The following is a 19,470-nucleotide window of genomic DNA, read 5'->3' as shown; positions in this document are numbered from 1 at the left end:
TGCCAGCGACTCTTCCTCAGGTTTGCTGTTTGCCCCGCTGGCACTCGTTGCCAAATTGATGAGACCAAAGACCACTCGGAGAAGGTGAGTAGTATGCCGTCGATCCATTAATCGCCAGCGCGACGGCACAGCTGTCCTTAGGTCACTTTCGCCCCCCACCCCCAGTCTCTCACCAAACGGTCCACCCCGCTATGTTCCATGTTCTCATTACACTCGCGGACAGTGAGAGAGACTGAACTACATGTTCTAAACTACATCACAACACATTCTTTGCCTCATGATTACCTCATCTGCGACTTTATCATACTTGCTCACTAAAGGATGTACTTCATCCTCCTCACTGTAGCTCTTGACCCTTCCCTCCACTGTATTGTTTTGCTGATGTGGCCTTCAGTCCTTCAGGTGAGGCCTTTCCAACAGGTGCAGGCTGCACGTTCATTATCTCTTGTGCACCGTAAATGTTTGATATTCCTAACATATTTGACCTTCAACACTGTAACTAGTGACTGCTCCCAAAGAGCACCAGTGCCTCGCACTGCTGATGTGGCCCCCAGTCCTTATGGGTGAGGCCTTTCCGGCAGGCGCAGGCTGTTCTCCCTCCTATTCTCCTCTTCCTTTTATACTAATAGCTGTTGGTAACTACATCCAGCACCTTGCACTGAAGCTGTGGCCTCCAGTCCCCCTGGGATAGGCTTTTCTGGCAGACGTAGGCTGCTCTCGCAGTATCTTGTTTTACACAGCTGATTGCGATCCTCCATTTATACTGGTCTCTCTACCATGTACTCCAGACCTCTTGTAACTAGTGCCTAGATGCCCCTTGGCTTTGTGTACTGCTATAAATGTAAAAATAAATAATTCTCATTCCATCCCTTAGAATTGCTCCCCCTGAGGCCTTCATTTCAACCCCCGACTCCCAGTTGACGGCTCTACCTCTCACACTATTTACCGCTCCCCTTCTCTGCACTTGCATGGCGCTCATCCTGATTGCAGTTCAGCACGAGGGCCATCCCTAGCCCCACCATCCCCATTGGTAGATTAAATGTACTCCTTCTAAAAGTTTGTGCTGTAGTTGCAGGTAGATCTGGATGTTGTGGGGGTGGTGTGGTCACATGAACCAGAGACAACATGGTGGCATTCAAGCAAATCTGAAAGTCGGGATCTCTAGCCACCTCCCCACAGAGTTAAATATATTCCATGCTCTAATCCTGTGGGATATATTTTCCATTATCGTCTGCACCTGTCAATCATGGGCCAGATTACAGAAACGTTGTACAGGTGCAAAGTGGCACGGTTTTAGCACTAGGGCAAAGTTTACCCAATTTTTAAAAACAGTGGGACATATTAGAAAACCATTGCACGATGGCAAGTGCACTTTGGCTAAGCACGTGGACAACAATTGCCATACTGCAGAGAGATGCATTTTTTATGCGTTTTTTCACCAGAGCAAAGTTTCGGATTAGCACTAGGTTTTGCAATAATGCAGTGAAAATTAATATGTTTTGCCCGAGAGCCTGAAATGTCCTTCAAAATAATCCTGGAAAGGTTCCCACACAGGAGGTACTCTCCTGCAGGGGTGTGGCTTTTCCAGTGTTTTGTGCTGTTTGTGTATCTCGGGCATCTACGTTTAAGCATCACTTACCAATCACAATACTGGGCGCTGCTGTGTTTGGTGGCGCTGGGATTAGGGTGGCTGGTGATTTTTCTTCCTGAAATAAAAGGAAGCAGTCATATATTTCATAAGGCAGACATCCTACTACAGGTGGGCCGTTGCCAACCAGGAATGTGATTTTAGATGCTTGCTGACTCGGTGACCGGATAACTCTGGTTCTGGACTCGAGTGTGGGTGCTGGCGGAGGAAAAAAGCCAAAAGAAAATTGCCCTGTTTGCACCAAAAACACCAAAACCCAGAAGCAACCAGGAAAACGTTTACACACATTTCATCATATGGCTTATCAGTTTCGCTTATGCATGCTGGCTTTTTGGTGGTGATGCGTCAAAATCGATCATGACATCATAGAGATTTAAAGGGACCCCTCCCCCGGCCCTCCCAAGTTCTGTGCTCATTACCATGGTTCCCTGAGTTCAAGATGCTTCTAATATGAAACTATCATTTTATTAGTGCACTAAGAAGCAATGGATAATCACGTCCTTGCTCCCGCTGTGCACTTACTAATTATTCGCCAAGTATAACCCAGCGGTGTAACAAAACATTCCAGGGGCCCCTGCAAGATATGCTCGTGGTCCCCCTCATATTGCCACCTGCTAGAGAGCTACACGGCCGTTGGGCCAATCGTGGAAATCTCGGGTGAGATCCCAGGGTTCCCATGGTTGGGAGCTAGCGCTACTGTCCTAAACCTAGGCACACCGGCTCCCAGGGGCGTTGCTAGGGGGGGGCTAAGGGGGCTATAGCCCCTGATCTTTTGGTTGTAGCCCCGGATAGAATCTCAGGAGCTACAGCCAAAAGGCTAGCTAGCCCCCAGTCCCAACAGTTCCGACATTAACTTAGCCCCGGGTCTTTTCCAGACCTAGCAACTCCCCTGCCGGCTCCCTTAGAGGTGGCAGTGTCTGAGCGATGAAGGCTCGCTCGAAGAAGGGGAGCAGGTACTTGGGAATGCAGGGGGCGAAACCGCATTTCTTTGAACAGAGCAATGTCTGCGAAGGAGCGTATGAAAGTCCATTTTATCTCAGAAAAGATGGGCAGGAATGTAGGTGCAGTTCAGCTTCTCAAGACTTTGGAGCAACGGTTCTTTATTCTGTGCCCTGTCACGCAGGGTTAAGACCAAGGTCCACTTGGTTCCTAGAACAGGAATGTCATCGCTGGGACTACCGGAAGAGATGTACTGGCTCAAACACGGATTCATCTCTCATGATACGATAGGTTATTTATAATACCCAGAGGTTTCTAAGTGCGGACCTGGGGATCGAACCTGTGGTGCTCTGTGTCGTCTTGCTTCCAAGGAGAGCACGTTGCCCCTGAGCTATCCTCCCGAAACATTGGGAAGTATTAGAAGGGATGCACAGCCTGTAGGGACAGTGGTCCCGAAACTGCATGGTCCCCCAATGAGAAGTATAGATCCAATGTTTATGTAGGGTTATAAAGATGGGAATTTACTTTGGGATCAGCAGGACACGCTTCTCAGTGTGAGACCACTGGTGAGAACCTTGTGGATGGGATCATCTGCAGTTTCCAACAGCGGCCTGTTATCTGTCTGGTCTAGCGAGGTGAAGTCAACAGGCGTGAATCCCCACGATCCCGTGGGGGATCGTGGCATCAGTTTGTGGTTCACCTGGCAGAGATCATTCTTGTATCAAACAGGGCAGTAGCGAATGCACTGAAGGAACAGTGCATTTGGTGAAGGGGTACAGTGCAGCTTTCCAATATGGTAGCACCAGAACGTGCTCTTGGTGGTCAGTGCTCTCAAATCTTGGTGTTGTATCCAGGCGGGAACAGCAAGTGGGACTTGCTGGGGCCAGTGCTTCTCAAGGGCTTGCAGCTCAGCTGGTCCAGCCAGGTCAGGGAAAAAGTACCACCCCCCTTTTCTCTCTCTGGTAGGTGGAAGTCTGGTAAATCCAGTGCCCAGAGCAGATCTTTATAGTTAGAAATGCTCTTTGCAGGGTGCAGTTTCAAGCCCCCATGCGATGTGTCTTCTGGTTGTCTTTTTCCATACTTTGGAATCATCCCAGATGCTATAATGCAAGGGAGCAGACTCCTCACTTCCCCCATTTCTTTAGGAAGTTTGGTCTGAGAAATGAATCCAGGACACAATCACAGGGTTGCAGCCATTAGCCAATGATTCAGCTTTTGTAGGTTTTCTGTCCACTATGTATTAAAGTTTGAATCCTAGACACCATACAGCAGCAACTAGTCATAGCTGGTCTTGGCAACTGTAACCCACCGTCTCTGAAGTGGGCAGTAGCCATACCCTTATATGGCTGCACCAGCATCCTATTCCCTCACTCTTAGAACGAAGGTCTGGCTGTTTGATTGGAGTTGGTGTGACTCCATTAGCACCTTTATTAGGAGGATACAAACTGCACAAATGGGCTATTGTGTTAACACACGTTTGTCAATAGGCGGTTGATCTTTCAATGTCTGCCAGAGGGAGAACGTTTAGCATCTGATCTGTTCATACAGCAACCCCTACCAATGAACCAGAATTTCTGGTTGAAAGTGCATGACTTTTTAGATATTCTCTACTAAACTCTTTCTCTGCCCCTTCTTTGCCCATCTTCAGCATTACACTGGCAACAACCAAAGCTTCCTGCCTCCTCTGGCCAAATCCTCCAAAGCAGTAAGGTACTCCAGGTCTCCCCTCTAACCTGCACGATCATGGGACCAGAACAGACAGTCTCATTCAATTCCCTTTGTATTATCCATAATTAATTTGCTGTTACAAGACAAAGAAAGCCAGAACACACATTTGCTATCAATTTTCTGGATGGCAAGCACCTAATGGCCCTTGCTCCTCTAGCAGAGTGTCAGCTAATTTGTCACTGGTCTCCCACATTTTCAAAAAGCAATCGCCACAGAATGAGCCCATCACGCTGCACCCCCACACATCGTCCATATGTAGCCTATTTCTAAAAGGTCTGCACAGCCTTTGCACTGTCTCTTAATGTTGTAATTACTATGTCATTGTGCTACAGTGTATTGATGTATGATAAGTCATTTATAATGAGTGCACAAGTGTTACTTGGCGCAACGAGACAAGGAAGCGGAGACAAAGGGGGGACACAACAAACGATCTTACTAGGCCTTGTGTCGTTCAGATCCTGCAAGTGCAGGGGGAAGGGAGAGGAGATGTGCTAGGTGCAGGGAAAAGGAGAGTGCAATAAGCATAGCTCGAGTAAGTGCCGCCAGGGCGGCCGGTTCTAAGTAAGTGCAAGAGGCAGGGGACTGTAGAGTTGCAGATAAAGTCCCTAAGTGCGTGGTAGCCCAGAGACAGTGCATGGGGCTACTGGTCGTGAAGGAGCCTGGTCTTCATAAGGTTCAGAGGGAGGCCAGGTGAACAGTTAGTGCAGCAGACAAGAACATCAGCAGGGGAGAGAGAGGGAGGAAAAAATAAAGAGAAACGAAGCAAAAAGGAAGGTCTTGAGTTCCTTCAGGAACTGAGGTGGTCCTGCTAAAGTTTGAGAGAGGCAGGAAGGCTATTCTATGTTTGACCACAGTCTACCGACAAACCAGTAAGGTGCAACGGTGCACTACCGGAAGCCTTCTTAGTGCCACAAGGCCACATTTGTTACAGTATAGCACGTTCACACTGGCAAGTAGCATCACATCTCTTATGGGGACACAGCTCTATCTGATGGGGAGAAAGTCCAATTTCCATTTCACAGAACTGTCTGCAATCTGAGGGCCACGAGTTGCAATGCATATGGTGCTACTGTAGACTATTCCTATTAACAAGGGTGTAAATGAACATCAACAAGCTGTGCGTTAACAAAAAATATTCATTAAGCACCAAAAGACAATTGTGGTGTTGGGTGCACCAGGTCACTGAAGTTTGTTTTCTATGTCTTCACATCCTCTGTGGGAATGTCAAACTTTTAGACTACGTGAAGCAGACACTGCCAGAATGTGGGACCAGGATGGATGCAGGGGCCCCTAAGAAGGCAGGACCTTAGAATATTGTCTGACCAGAGTGCAACAGCTCCATATGAATAACCTGACCCACTCTGCTAGCGCTGCGTAAGACTTTTTGTGCGGTAGTCTGTTTAGGTTCAGTTGGCTGGTAAACCTTGGCATTCACCCTCCACCACAATAGCCTGTCCTTGAAAATCGGGATAGCAATACAGTAAGGGGCGAAGAGAGCGACACAATGTACTCCGCTCCGGCTATCAATGGCACCTTACCTGTGTCTCCTTTATCTGCGACTGTGGCTGGAACTGTAGATCCAAAGGCTCCAGGTAGTTGCAGGGAACAATCCCCCTCTGCGGAGAGAAAGACAACATCATAATACAGCTCCTTGCATCTCCACCGCAGTGCCTTCTAGACGCTACATCCAACTTACTTCTGCAAAGGGTGAACACAGAGGCTTGCCTCAATCTACTTTCGTGCATGTGCAAAGGATGAGCATTCGCATTGATAGTGCATGCATTCGACTCGCACCTCTCTCAGTACATGCCGCCTGATGTCCTCTTTCTGCGCTCCCCCGATCGCACTGTCGATTTCTCTGCACACCTTGGTTCTCGCTCTCCCTCACTTGAAACTCTGTCTCTGAATCCCTCTCGCTTTACACTACCCTTCCTGCACCTCGGCCATGACGACCTCCACCAGGCACAGCTTGGATCTGAATGCCCCCTCCGTCCACCACACTCTTTGAATCTGACTCCCCCTTGTTCTGCTATTGAGTTTGAAGGACCTTTACTTGTGTGTGATCCAGCCCCCACTTACATGAACACCCGTATTGCCTCACTCTGAACTCTAGCGGTCTGGGCCCTCTATGCTCTTCATAATTATTATTAATTTATTTATACCTGAAGTTGGTCCCCCAAACCTGTGTGAGATGGACTCTCCCTTCATGCCCGACCCCCACATTATAGTGCACCTCTAGGTTCGGATCCCCCCTGCAGTGAAGACTGTGGATGCCATGAGCCCGAACCCTCTCTTACAACACACAAACATTCCATGCTCTGATTCACATCAATAGGAGGTTGAGAAAAGACCCTGGGTTGGAGTTCGCCATTATGTTATCGCCATACCTTTCCATTGAACATAATGGTGGCCCAGTTATCTTCGCATTTCTTCAGCAGAAACACTATGTTCCCTGGAACAACCTGGAGCTCCTCTGGCGTTGCTGGGGTGAACTCATAAAGAACACGGTGCGGCTTCCCTTCGAAGGCCCTAGGCATGAGAGGCGAATGTCAGTATGGGACAAGTGCCAAGGCGTGCGTGGGGTCTGGCAATGCGTACAACTGGGATCACGGAAGGAAGGGCCACTTCCCGCAAAGCTACTATGGAAATGGGTATCACAACCCTGTTATCAGCAGTGGTTTTGGGCGGTAACCTAGTCTCTGTACCATAAATGGGGGTGGTAGGATCAACAAACTGTATGATAGTCTAGAAAGAGTAGTGGGAGGGGGGGGTGTGCAGGGAGTTAGTATAGAATCAATGGTATGTGGTGAAAGGCTTGGTCTAAAAGTAACCCTGGCAGAGGGAGTTTGGTAGTGATGTAATCTGGAGTTGGCAGAGGGCAAGGCTGTGGAGTGCACAGTGAAAAGCTAGAACCATCAGTGAGGGGCCCAGGGGGTAGTTAAGGTTCAGCAGTGGGTGGTGTAGGTAGATACAGGGCGTAGCATTGAATAAGCCATGCAAGCGGGTGAAGGTGCAGAGCATTAGCCTAAGGTCAGCAGAGGGAAGCCTTGTGGTGAGCCAAGAGGGGTGGGTGCAGGAGGTTATCTTACAATCAGCATGGGGGTGTGAGGCAGGTAGATTGAGGGGTAGCCTAGAATAAACAGGTGTTCATAATCAGAGGGGTGGGCCAGGTGGGGTCTAGAATCAGTATGGGGTGGGGGTAGGGTAGGTAAATAAGTGGCTAGCCTAGAATCAGCAGTAATGCCGCGAGGCATGCCATGGCTAGAGGAGTCTATGCTCCCATGTGGGAGAGGTGTAAAGGCAGGAGCCCAGAATCAGCAGTGGGGGATGTTGAGGGGCTTCACACAAAATCAGCAGTCTGGCTGAGATCTAGATTTGGAATGATTGGAGATACGGGTCTCTGCTTGAAATCATTGGAGGGTGGGAAACAAGTTCTAGAGTAAGAGGCCTGAGGGTACGTATACTATTAAACCTGGACTGAGTTGCTCTGTACCTCTCAACCCCTAGATTTGGTAGCACAGCTGCTCGGGCAGCAATGCTGGTGCTGGTCTTACTTGACACTTGCATTCCTGTACATTACACTGACCTGTTTGAATGTCCCAGAGGGCCCCTGAAAGCCAGCAGACTGGCTGGTGTGCTGGGACATGGCATGGGAATCACCAGGCAAAGCCCAGCACTGGAATCAGTGGTTCAAACGCCGGGGTCTTGAGGGATAGGTGGGTGGATGAGGGGTTTTGGGGGAGGTTCATAGGCTGTCAATGGGTGGTTGGGAACCGCTTCAAGAATAGGCTATGGGTCCTTTCTGGTGACTCCCAATAGAAGCTTCTCATGTGGATTCAGGGGTAAGGAGGCACCTCTAGTGTCCGGGGAAACTCGCCCTTCAGCCGTAGTGACGTCAAGCCCAACCCGCTGCAATAAAAAGCTGGCAGGACAACTCCCATCCAATGGCAGAAAGGGAAAGGCACTCACCTGAGAATTTCGGGGGTTCTTGGCCTCGGGGGTGGCTCTAATGCCTGTAAAAAGAACAGGAAAATAATGTATGTACTATTACATGGCTAGGAGCACTGGAACATGTTTGCTACACATATGAAACCGTTAAGTAGATCAATAAGAATGAAGTCCTCTGCCTCCTAGCCTCCAGTGTCCCCCCCCTCCTTCTCTAACCCTTCTCACTTCCCCTGACCACCTCCCACCCCCTCCAGAAAGCATAGCTCTCAACCATTTGTGTCACAAAGGCGGGTGAAAACACCCGATTTTATTTTTGGCGGGTGAGAGGCCCATTGAAATGAATGGGCGTGCAGGACGCTTGGCGGGTGAGTCAGCTGTTTAGAAGGCGGGTGACACCCGCCAAAAGCGTGTGAGTTGAGAGCTATGCGAAAGGCTCGGAACCTTGGCGTCCATTTTGACCGCAGTGTCAATTTCCACGGATTGATTCCTTCTTGCTCTATGGGTGCCAGGATTACCCTGCTTAAACTCTCTCCTACCCCTTATCTACCATCACGTGAAAGCCCTGAGACTAACTCTGGTGCTCACTCAGCCCCTCCTTGACTACTGCCCTGCCCTCCCTCACCGCTGCACAGAATACGCATCTTTGCTGGACCCGCGCTCTGTAATCTGCCCCGTTGCTCTCCTGCTTCCAATTACCTCCTCCATGCTGGGTTTCTACCCATGAGAAACTGTTCCTGTTTCACCTTCTTACTTCTTGTTTTTAAGTCCATCCATGAGCATGCCCTGCCAGCCCTCACCTGGTGACACTATCTCTCTTTTGCTAGTCTCTACCACATAATCTCTGCTCTGACACCAGCCTTAATCCCTGTGTCTTGCCCACTCTGGACACCCCCTTCCTCCTCCTCAATCCTAGAACACACTAGTCCTGCATGTTCCAAACACGAATACAATCCAGTCCTTTAATTCTGCATTTCCAACACTGGAAGGAGCACTCTTACCTCACCAGCTCATCACTCCCCCCCCCCCCCCGCCCCTTCATGGCGGTGCCTTCCTTCTTATCTAGGCCAACTGTTGCGGAGTTGCCCCCCCATATCCTGTTTTTGTATGCCGTTTCTTATAGAAACACCTTGTACTCCCCATAAAACAATACAAAATGCACAACCATTCACAAAATGATATTTTTTTTCTCAAATTTTTGGTCTGATTTCTTTTGCGTGTTCGGTTCCTTTAATTCTTTTCGCAGTGTGTTGAAGTTCACATTTTTTCAAGATTTAAAATGTGAACTGAATGGAGCGCTGGAGCCCAATCGCATTTTCATTGCTCTGAACACATTTTTATTTTTACATTTCTTGTTTTTAAGTCCAAGAATGCAAGGTGTTCTACCTCGGTGAAGCAGAAACTGCTAAAGAATTCTGAGTAGGAGAAGCAAGACACGTCACCTGTGGCTGTAGAGGCGCGAAGCCCGAGTAGCTATCCTTGTCAACAACGGACGCCACGACTACCACCTAGAAGGGAACAGAGAGCGAGGGCTTTAGAGGTGCGCACTTTGCTTTTCAAAACTCCATCTCACAATGCTGCCCTCTTCCCTTATGCACGGCCTTCCTCCCCCCTTATGAGGAAAGTTCTTAAGTCATCATTTAAAACATATCATTGCTGGAAAATATATGCAAGAACTGTAAAACGTGCGTGCGTACATCAAGGAAGTTCACTGCGAGGCAAATCTTCATTCAGGTTATTTATTTACGCGAGTAGTTCCTAACGACCCCAACGGCCATTTCACAACGGCCCCTCTATCTCCAGCTTTCCACCCAGAACTCCCTCGCCTCATACATCTCCCTCCTTCCCCCTGAACCATGAGAAAATTTAATAGCCTGTACAAATTTACATACATGTAACCTTGGTGGTGAGGATCCAATGTGACATAAACACATCACTTCCCACCTTACCTTTTTTTTTTTTTAATATAGTAGCATGAAATCCTAACAAGATAACATGCTGTGCGTTCTGACACAACTAACTTGGTGGACCTAATCAAATACACTACTTAATACAACTTGCATGACAGATTATCTAAAACGCTTAACTTGGTGAACTTAACTAAATGCACTACTTGCATGGAATAATAATGTCCTAAGCGCACCACAGGGGGCGATGGTCAACATTCCCATGGCATGGTCCCTGAAGGTGTGGCGGAAGAACTTGTGTAGTCCTTCAGGATCTCTCAGTTGCTCATTTGGGTCGCGACGCACATTCATAGAACCTTGCTTTGGACCATTGCTTGTTCCATCTGGTTTTGCATCCCTCTCTGAAATAGGTTCTCGAATTCTACACACCCTATTGTTATGCCAAACCCTGCCATCTGACGTGCTAATTGACCCATGAAAAACTCTTGCTACCGCAACAGTTTGAGATGAAGCCTCACATTGTTTCTGGAGTCCTGGTGGCAGTTGAATGCATACCCAGTCTCCTTCCTTGGGTATGCACTCTCACAGCTTTGGTCGATCCGAAATGATTTTGTTACATACCAGTTGTATCTCTTTTCCTATCCCAAACTCTTTTCTCATCCATTTTGCTTTCCCTTGCCTTATTCATCCAGAGAGGGCAAACCCTGGTATTTGGTTTCCTCCCACTAAGCACTTCAAATGGGGTAATGCCAGTGGTAGTATGAGGTACAAATCTACGAGCTGCTGCAATTTAATCTACTGCTTTATTCTAATTATTGCCCATTGTTATGGCTCCCTGTATATTCTCGTTGATGAGACTGTTGTATTTTATGACCATTGCACAAGTTTCTGGATGGTACACTGAGCTGGTTCTATGCTCAATTCCATTCACCTTCAGGAACGACTCCACTTCTTTAGACGCCAACTCAACCCCATTGGCTGCCGTTATTATGATAGGATATCCTTCTTGCTTAAATATTTCTTCTAACAACTCTATTGCATCTTTTGTGCAAATGTTCTGGACACATTTACCTTCCACCAACCTAGACAACATATCTATTAAAACCATACAATAATAAGTAGACTCCAAACTTCTTCTTGGTCCTACAAAGTTAAATCCTACTCTTTCCCACAGCCAACTCGGTCTGCTCATGGGACTACTCCGAGTACTGCAACTTTTCGCACTACTTTTGCACATTGCACAATTCCTTACAACTTTCTCCACTTGAATATCCATAGTGGGTCACCAGAAATGTTGTCTAATTCTTTGCTTCATTTTCGACATCCCTTGATGACCTTCATGTGCGAATTCTATTATTCTGGATCTGATTTCCTCAGGAGGAATATTTTGATCACCCCTCAACACAAAATCGCGAACAAGATGACGTTTATCCGGTGCCATTGCAAAAGCTTCACACTTATTGTCCTGAAAGAAACGTTTGCTGACACCTTTAGCCTAAGGCTGATTAAGTTTGTTCAATGCAGTCCCCCTTCCTTTGATCACCCATCAAAGCTTGATTGTCCTCTGCCTGACCCACGCTTGTTTCTACATTATTTGTTAACCTAGACAAACAGCCTGCTGCACTGTTCTTGACCCGTGGAACATGCCCCATGTATATTCTTGCAAATTTGCAACCCACTTACTTTATGGAACAACACTTTATTTAACCCCATTGTTGTAAAAACCTCTTTCAGAGGCTTATGATCACTTCACATTAGAAAACACGTGCCCCGTAAGAAAGGTCTGAACTTTCTCCTGCCCACTTAATAGCAAGAAGTTCCTTCTCAATAGCGGAGTAATCATGTTCTGCCTTCCTTAACACACTCGATGGAAATGCAATGGTAAACTCATACCTGCCTTTCCTCTGGGATAATGCTGCCCCTAAACCGTCCTCATTGGCAACAGCCATCAGAGCGCTCATCCTAGATGGATCATGGTTCTTGAATGACGGTGCTTGTTTTAATGCTTTTTTGACTTCCTGAAGTTTTCTTTTGCGTTGTTTGTCCCACCAGAATGTGACTCCTTTTTTGCTAACCTTCTCATCTTGTATGTGGAATTAGCAAACTGCAGTGAGAATTTAGCATAATATTCTGCCATTCCCAAAAATGACGTTAACTGTTCCTTGTTCTTCGGACTGGGAATACTAGTGATATTGTATATCTGTTCCTCTCTGGGTCTTATGCCATCTTTTGACATTTCATGACCTAGATACTGCCTTTCATGTTTGTATAGTTTACGCTTTCCTCTACTTAATATCTTTTTATTTTATTTAAGTGCATGTGGTACGCCCTAGCTGTAAGTACAAGGGATTCCGCCCGATATAGTAGGCTCCAAAATTGATCAGATCTTACATTTCGATATTTAACATATTGGTTGTCGTTCATAGCTTGCAGTCTAGAGCATTGAGTCAGTTTATGCCAGGCAGTCTCAATGGTTTCCTCACATAACCTGCAGATTCTCATCTCACAAGGCATTCCTGCCCAAGCCACAGCATAAGCCAAGACTGGTAGGATATCAAACCTTTAGTAAAGTGTGAAATGTATCAAACCAGGGGCACAATACTTGGTAAGGTAGCTTCAAGGACTATCCGCAGGCAGTCCTTGATGGGTATATTTCACATAGCTAGGTCATGACACCAATTGGTCTGTAGTCAGAGAGCACGATCATAATGTCGCGTCTTGTCCACAATTTTAGCTAGATGGAATTCAAACATAGTTTAGGGGACATCACTCAGCCCAAAAGCCAAAAAATTGGACAATACAGTTCTTTCCATCAGACAAAACTACACACTCCTGGTCACCCTCTGTGAGAGTTCTACTGTAAGGTTCAAGAGGTTTGGCTCGTGATGAACTTCCAAGGTAATCTTAGCTGACAGCCTACAAACAGCAAGTTTCCACAGAGCGGTCAATGACTGTAAGCCGAGTTGAAGACTTACAGCCTGAACTGGAACCGAACAAGGTAGACCCAACAAAGAGCTAAGTATTTTCCCCTCTAACCATTCCAACCAGCCCACTGATCACTCTGTGAGATCCTCCAGGGCGTACATTAACCAGGAATGATTGACTGCTTATAGACATTCAACTTGGCCGCAATGGACCCCCCCCCCCTCCCCTGCCCCCGCCCAGCCTGTTGACAAATACTTCTAAGAGCAAGCCATTTGGACCAGGTCTTGCAGCAAGAAATCTCTCCCACATAGGACTAATTTTTCAAAGCCTTAACTGTCGTGCCTAAGTACTTGTTTTCTGCAACTTGTCCCAGGGGCTGGCATTCTATTTTCCCAACAAAAATCGGGGAACCATATGCTTGCTTCCTGATGGTCATAGTTTTTGTCTTGGTGACATTTACCTTAAGCCATTTTCCCTCGCATAGACAGTTAATGCGTCCAAAGAACACTGCAGCCCGATCGCTGTTTGATCAAAGATAACGGTATCATCGGCATAAGTGAGGCAATAGATACCTGCAGGACCGAATCTAGGGGGGTCGTTATTCACCGATCTTAAGCATCGTTCAAAATCAGATACATAAGGATTATATAGGGTAGGGGCGAGCACACAGCCCTGCTTCAGCCCTCTATTAGTAGGAATAGATTTTCCCAGGTTGCCTGTTTGTGTAAGGCGAATCTGGACCTCGAGCTATAATCGACAAAACATTTATGCTGTACTTGGTCGGGGATTAGTAGTGTATCCAAAATTAAAGTAAGTAAAACCCATAAAGGGTGACTCGTTGAGCAATTTTTCCTAAATCCAGTCTGTGTGAGATTTAGAAGAGCACAGTTGTGGCCCAGTTAGACAATATCTCCAATAACAGCTTTGCAAATATCTTGGATCCACTGTCCAGCATTGCCAGTAGGCTGTAGTTCTCAGGCAAGTGCTGCAGGCCCTTCTTGTGGACTGGGTATAAGACGTTTTAAGGCCGGATTAAGACCAGTTTTAGGAATAATATCTGTCTCACAAATATGTAGGAATAGTTGCTCCAAGGCCCCTGCACAATATGCAGGTTTACTCTTCACAATAATATTGCAAAGACCATCCAGGCTAGCTGACCAAGATGCTGCCAATTTACTGATGGCCTCGACCAGCCTGCCCATCTCAGTATTACCCATTGGCCTAGGAGGTGAAGTCGTGAGAGAATCCTGTTCCACCCACTAATTTATTCTGATGTAAGTTTCCCAATGGGACCCTTTACAGCACATACTTCGGAGGCTCCACCCTCAGCCAGGTTAGATCGTATAAGGTGGCAAAATTCCTAGACTCTCTTTCTTGGATAAGTTTATTCATGATCATCAAAACAGCGCTGGCCTTGCTATACCGATAATTAATAAGCCACCGTTTATATATGCCTCTCAGGGCACAGAGGTCTTGGTTGCTCACTTTAAGGCTAGCATAATGATGCCTTTTAACCCAGCGAATGGCCACACTTAGCTCTCTCTTCCTACCTGATATAATTGCATCATAGTGGGTTGCCAGCTTTTTAGTACCAAATTTGGCAATGATAGGCCTGTCATAGTGTGGCGCGTAGCTAGCAACCAGAGTATCTAGCTTCCATCAACAAGACTGTCCTATCGAGATACCCCCAAAATTTCTCCCTAATCAACCTGTCATTTAGTTCTTGTATATGTCCCAGTGTCCAGCGGATTCTGTTCCCCTGGACATTTACAGTAGAATTATAAATTATCTGCTGATAGTGACCTGTAAAGTGAGATTCAGAATGGCATGTTCATTCATTGATCCTGGGATGATATTCAGCAGGGGGGAATGTTTACACAGTGGGCCATTTACAAACACAAAATCAAGACTGCTATGTTGTCTGCCATTGGTCCATGTATACAATACCTCATTCATTAAGGGATATTGTATATGCAGATCAAATTCGCCCAGCAAGTCCCTCCATTTCCGACCTTGATAATTTGAATTTTGAAGTATTTGTAACGTGCACCTAACAAACTAAATCGTAACTGGGCGCAGATGTATCAATTGACAATTGTCTGTGAATGGTCCACTGGATCTTATGAGAATTACTTAGCAAATATACTCAATCAAAAGCCTAACAGAACAGATAGGTCTTTACAGCCCTCCGGAAAGCCGAGAGGGTTTTAATGTCGCAGATTTCTCTAGGTAGTTTGTTCCATGCTCTAGGACCATAGGCAGAGAATCTGCGGTCCCCTTTGTTCACACATTTAGTGCCTGGTATGCAGAGCGGATTTTGGTCTTCGGAGCGCAGTTGTCGGGTAGGAATGTACCTCCTGATTTTATCTGATAAGTATGTTGGTCCTATCTTATTCAAGCCCTTAAAGACCAGGCAGAGGACCTTAAACTCTATTCTCTCTTTTACAGGCAACCAGTGCAGGCGAATACGGATACTTCAGTTTTGCTGGCATTCAGCAATAGCTGATTTACACACATCCAACCCTGTATCTCTTATAGACATCGTTCCACTATCTCATATGTTTCCTCTTGATTCTGCATCCTCAAACACCTGAGTGTCATCCGCATATGAATGAAACTGTATACCATGCTTTCTCAAGATATCCATGAGCCGTTTTACATACAAATTAAAAAGCAGTGGGGAAAGGGAAGATCCCTGAGGAACTCCACAGCTTTGTAATACTAGGTCCGACAGGAAATCTCCCAGTCGAACTCGTTGTTCTCTGCTGCAGAGAAAGGATATAAACCATTGCAGGGCCTTTACCCCCACCCCTCCTACTTCCATCAGACGTCTCAGCAAAGTCCCATGGTCCACTGTATCAAAAGTGGTGGACAGGTCGAGCATAACCAACAGGGACTTGCCCCCCTGATCCGCTATTTCTAACAAATCATCCCACACTGTTAATAGTGCCGTCTCATAGTGTTTCATTTTCATTGATACTTTTCCTGTGGGCATTTGCAACCCATATTCATAACAATTCACATTGAAATCCCCTGTCGCCATAATCCCTCCCCTAGGATGGAACAGTTGCCAACGACGAAGGATATTAGTGAGAGCCTTCTTCAACCTGATGGTCTGCGTGCCTCCAGGTCGATTGTACAAGATGATAACCAACAAATTCCCGCCCCCAACAGACAGCCCATTTATTTCCGCACAAAGTAACCTTTCTTTAAGGTCATCCATGATAATCTCTTTTGCTGAATAAGAGGTTTTAACACCCGTACATAAACCTCCCACGGGTCGACCAGCTTTGGGGAGGAGAGACAAAAGAAACAACAATACAAAACCATCCAAATCAAAGCGAGAAGTGAGCCAAGTCTTGTGCAATAGAAATATGGCATGTGCCCTCATTTACTCTAATACAGCCCTATTGTTCATAAATGACGAGTGGCCTCTTGAGTTCCAGGACATAACCTTAAAAGTAGCATTTCTTCTGGTGCCCAGATTTCATCGTGGGATCTGGAGGGGTGCAAACCATGTGCTCTCCTTCCTCTCTGCCAAACGCCCATAATCACAGTACTGTACATCAACTCCCACTCCAGAGTATCTTGCCAGAGACTTCTGGCACAGAGACTACATTCAGGGTCAGGCAGAATACATAAATATCAAAGCCCATGTGAGAAAATACCCTAGAGTGTTTGCAGATGTAATCCTCCACCAAGGGTGAGGCAAAAGGAGCTAAGACCCAGTTCTACACAATATTATAAGGGGGTCATTCCAAGCCATCTATATCTTTTGAAGTAATCGTGGTCAGGGCCGGGATTTGGTGTATTAAAGTAAGCAACAAGGTCTGATTTAGAAAGGGGCTATCCCCCGTAGGGAATCTTTCTACAATATGTATGTGTTTCAACCCAGAAATACATGTAGGATCTGGCAGTGATGTGATGAATGCGGATCTGGCAGCACTAGTGGCCTTCACATGGGTGAGCCAGTTATCGTGGGTTAGGGCGTGTGTATTGTATTGCTGCCCGGAAGAGTCAATATCCATCAATGGCTTGGGCCTCGGCCCCAAATGTTCAGCACTAACTTTACATTCATCTCTCTGTGAGGTAGCAGCAGGTAAAACAGAATGTTCCCCTTGTCTCAGATGGTGACTAGAGGGGGGAAACTTCCGATCTGACTGAGTGTTTAAGCTTGGCCTTTTTCGTAGTACTTAGTCCCGACGTGGCAGCTTTCATGTTTTTTTTTTAAATCCGGCCTCTGTACATGTTCCGGAGGGCCTTTACCAGTGAGAGCTATAGTCGGCAATTGTTTTGTCACACAGGTTGTGTCTCACCCAACCATTTATCCAGGGAGCCATGCAGAAGCACACGCCGAACAGTACCATCTCCCACCTTTTCTGTGATATAACAACCCATGGGAGATGGGGGGGGGGGTAATGCTTTCTGAGTTTGGGGGGGGGCAACAGTTTCCTCTTAACCTCAGTTTCCTCTTAACCTCTTAAGAGGTTTCTTTCGACTTGGCCTCGTATTTTCTTTATTTTGAGGGAGAGACTGATTCACTGTGAATAACACAACTGAGTGTTCGTTACACGGCAGTGGAGGGGTATACTTTACTAGGTGGCTGATTTTGGTATGCTTATGTTGTGTAGGAAATAAGATAGGCAGGGCTTTTTGGAATACAGTGATTGCTGTATGCCCCACCCAACCACACTTTCTTGTCAGTCGCTGCTGGTTGATGGCTGGCTACTGGCTTCTCAGGCGAACACTGTCTGGAGCTGCTTCTTTGGGAGCTGCCCTTTGCCTTGGGGCTCTTAGCCGAAGGGGCTGCATGGGCAGTCTTAGGGGGTGTGTATATGAGCCTGCCTCCTGGAGGGAGACAGCCAATCATGGACAAGGGGCAGGGTAGAGGTCACACAGGTGCGGCAGAGAAATGAAAAAAAGTCCAGAAAGCAAGTGGAAATGGCTGCCAGGAACAAAGGCAGAGACACACCTGATTATTCCAACCAATTGCAAGGGGGGCAGGTGGGGACAGGAAGGAAGCCAGAAATGAGCAAAGGATTACACACCAGGAACAGCACACTAGAGATGCAAGCCAGCTCACAAAAACAGGGTGACAAGCCACAGAAACCCACCAGACTAGCACAAATAGCATCAAAATAGATAATCTCAACTCATCTGCCCGTTGTTGATCCCTTGATGTGTTATTTATATAGCGCTTATGCTGAAGTGCTTTGCATAGAACTCCTATACATACAATATCACCCAAGTGGAGTTGATATTCATTTATTGATATCAGAAGGATGAAAGGCTGAGTTTTCCTTGCTGGGATTCGAACCTGCGACTTGCAGATCAGACCCAGATCGCAGCAGTGAGCGCTCAACCCACTGAGCTATCTTGCTGCCTCGAATTTTGTATGTCATTGTGAATCTCATCTGTTATGTATGTGCCCATGGGCTTTGAAACAGGGGGGGGTGCCGACTTAAGAGGATCATCACTTCCCACATCCACTGAATTTCAAGGGTTTTGTCGCGTTAAATCTGATAACCTTAACTAAAGTTTTTCAGTGAATTTCAAGGGTTTTGTTATTCCATAGTTTATTCAAGGGCCACTAGCCGGGCCACTAGCCAGGCCACAGTACATGTTGCACCAATAGGTTTCTTTAGGACCCACTAGCCATTGCCTTCGACCATGGCTACTATACATTTTCCACCTATAGGTTTCCTTGTGGCCGACTAGCCATGCCCTTCGGCCCTGGCCAGTGAGCACAGCCTTCAGCCATGCACACTGTATATTTTGAAACGGTCACTTTTTTTTAAGCCCAATAGTCATGGCCTTTGGCCATGGTCGATTTTGCACCAATGGGTTTATTTGGGTCCCACTAGCCATGCCCTTAGGCCATGGTCAGTTGTCCAGCTGCTACCACTTTACATGTAGCACCAATAGCTTTCATTGGGGCTCACTAGCCATATCCTTCAACCTTGACCACTGTACATGTTGCACCAATATGTTGTTCTGGGCCCACTAGCCTTGTCTTCAGCAGTGGTCACTGTACATGTTGCACCAAAATGTTCTTTTGGGCTCACTATGTAAGGTTTTTTTTTTTTAAACTCGCTTCATATTTTTGCGGTATTCTCCTGATAATGAACTACAGATACAGCTGCAATGAACTACTCATGCCCCTGTATTCTTGCGATAACGCGAAAAATAAACTCTTCTCTGCCCTCACAGGCACTCACCAAGTGCCCCCCCCTCCTTATTTCCATGCCCCCTGGCATTAGCTGTTTTTCCCCTCCCTGGCCCTCTCCCATTACGCCCTTTCACTTTTTGCGTGAAGCATTTTCTTTTCCGAGCGCGTTTTATGTTATTACTGCGGGCATCTCGCAAGGTTCCCCTGGT

At 46.7% G+C, this 19,470-nt stretch overlaps 1 protein-coding gene across 4 annotated transcripts in view; it reads right to left on the bottom strand.

Annotated features, from left to right (window-relative positions):
• The window catches only part of NCF2 (neutrophil cytosolic factor 2), a 232,909-nt gene that overhangs the window by 77,572 nt on the left and 135,867 nt on the right, over positions 1-19,470 (bottom strand). For all 4 annotated transcript variants that reach the window (XM_069641395.1, XM_069641396.1, XM_069641397.1 and 1 more), the window contains 5 exons: positions 9,703-9,768; positions 8,285-8,328; positions 6,703-6,844; positions 5,854-5,931; positions 1,640-1,706 (listed from right to left, as the gene is read on the bottom strand). In XM_069641395.1, coding sequence (XP_069497496.1) covers positions 1,640-1,706; positions 5,854-5,931; positions 6,703-6,844; positions 8,285-8,328; positions 9,703-9,768 — 397 coding nt within the window. The remainder of the gene's footprint in view (positions 1-1,639; positions 1,707-5,853; positions 5,932-6,702; positions 6,845-8,284; positions 8,329-9,702; positions 9,769-19,470) is intronic.

Source organism: Ambystoma mexicanum, chromosome 1q, assembly GCF_040938575.1.
Source record: "Ambystoma mexicanum isolate Mex_15411 chromosome 1q, UKY_AmexF1_1, whole genome shotgun sequence".
Lineage (NCBI taxonomy): Eukaryota > Metazoa > Chordata > Amphibia > Caudata > Ambystomatidae > Ambystoma > Ambystoma mexicanum.
The sequence above is the reverse complement of the archived record's forward strand: the minus strand, read 5'-3'. Positions and strand labels throughout refer to the sequence as shown.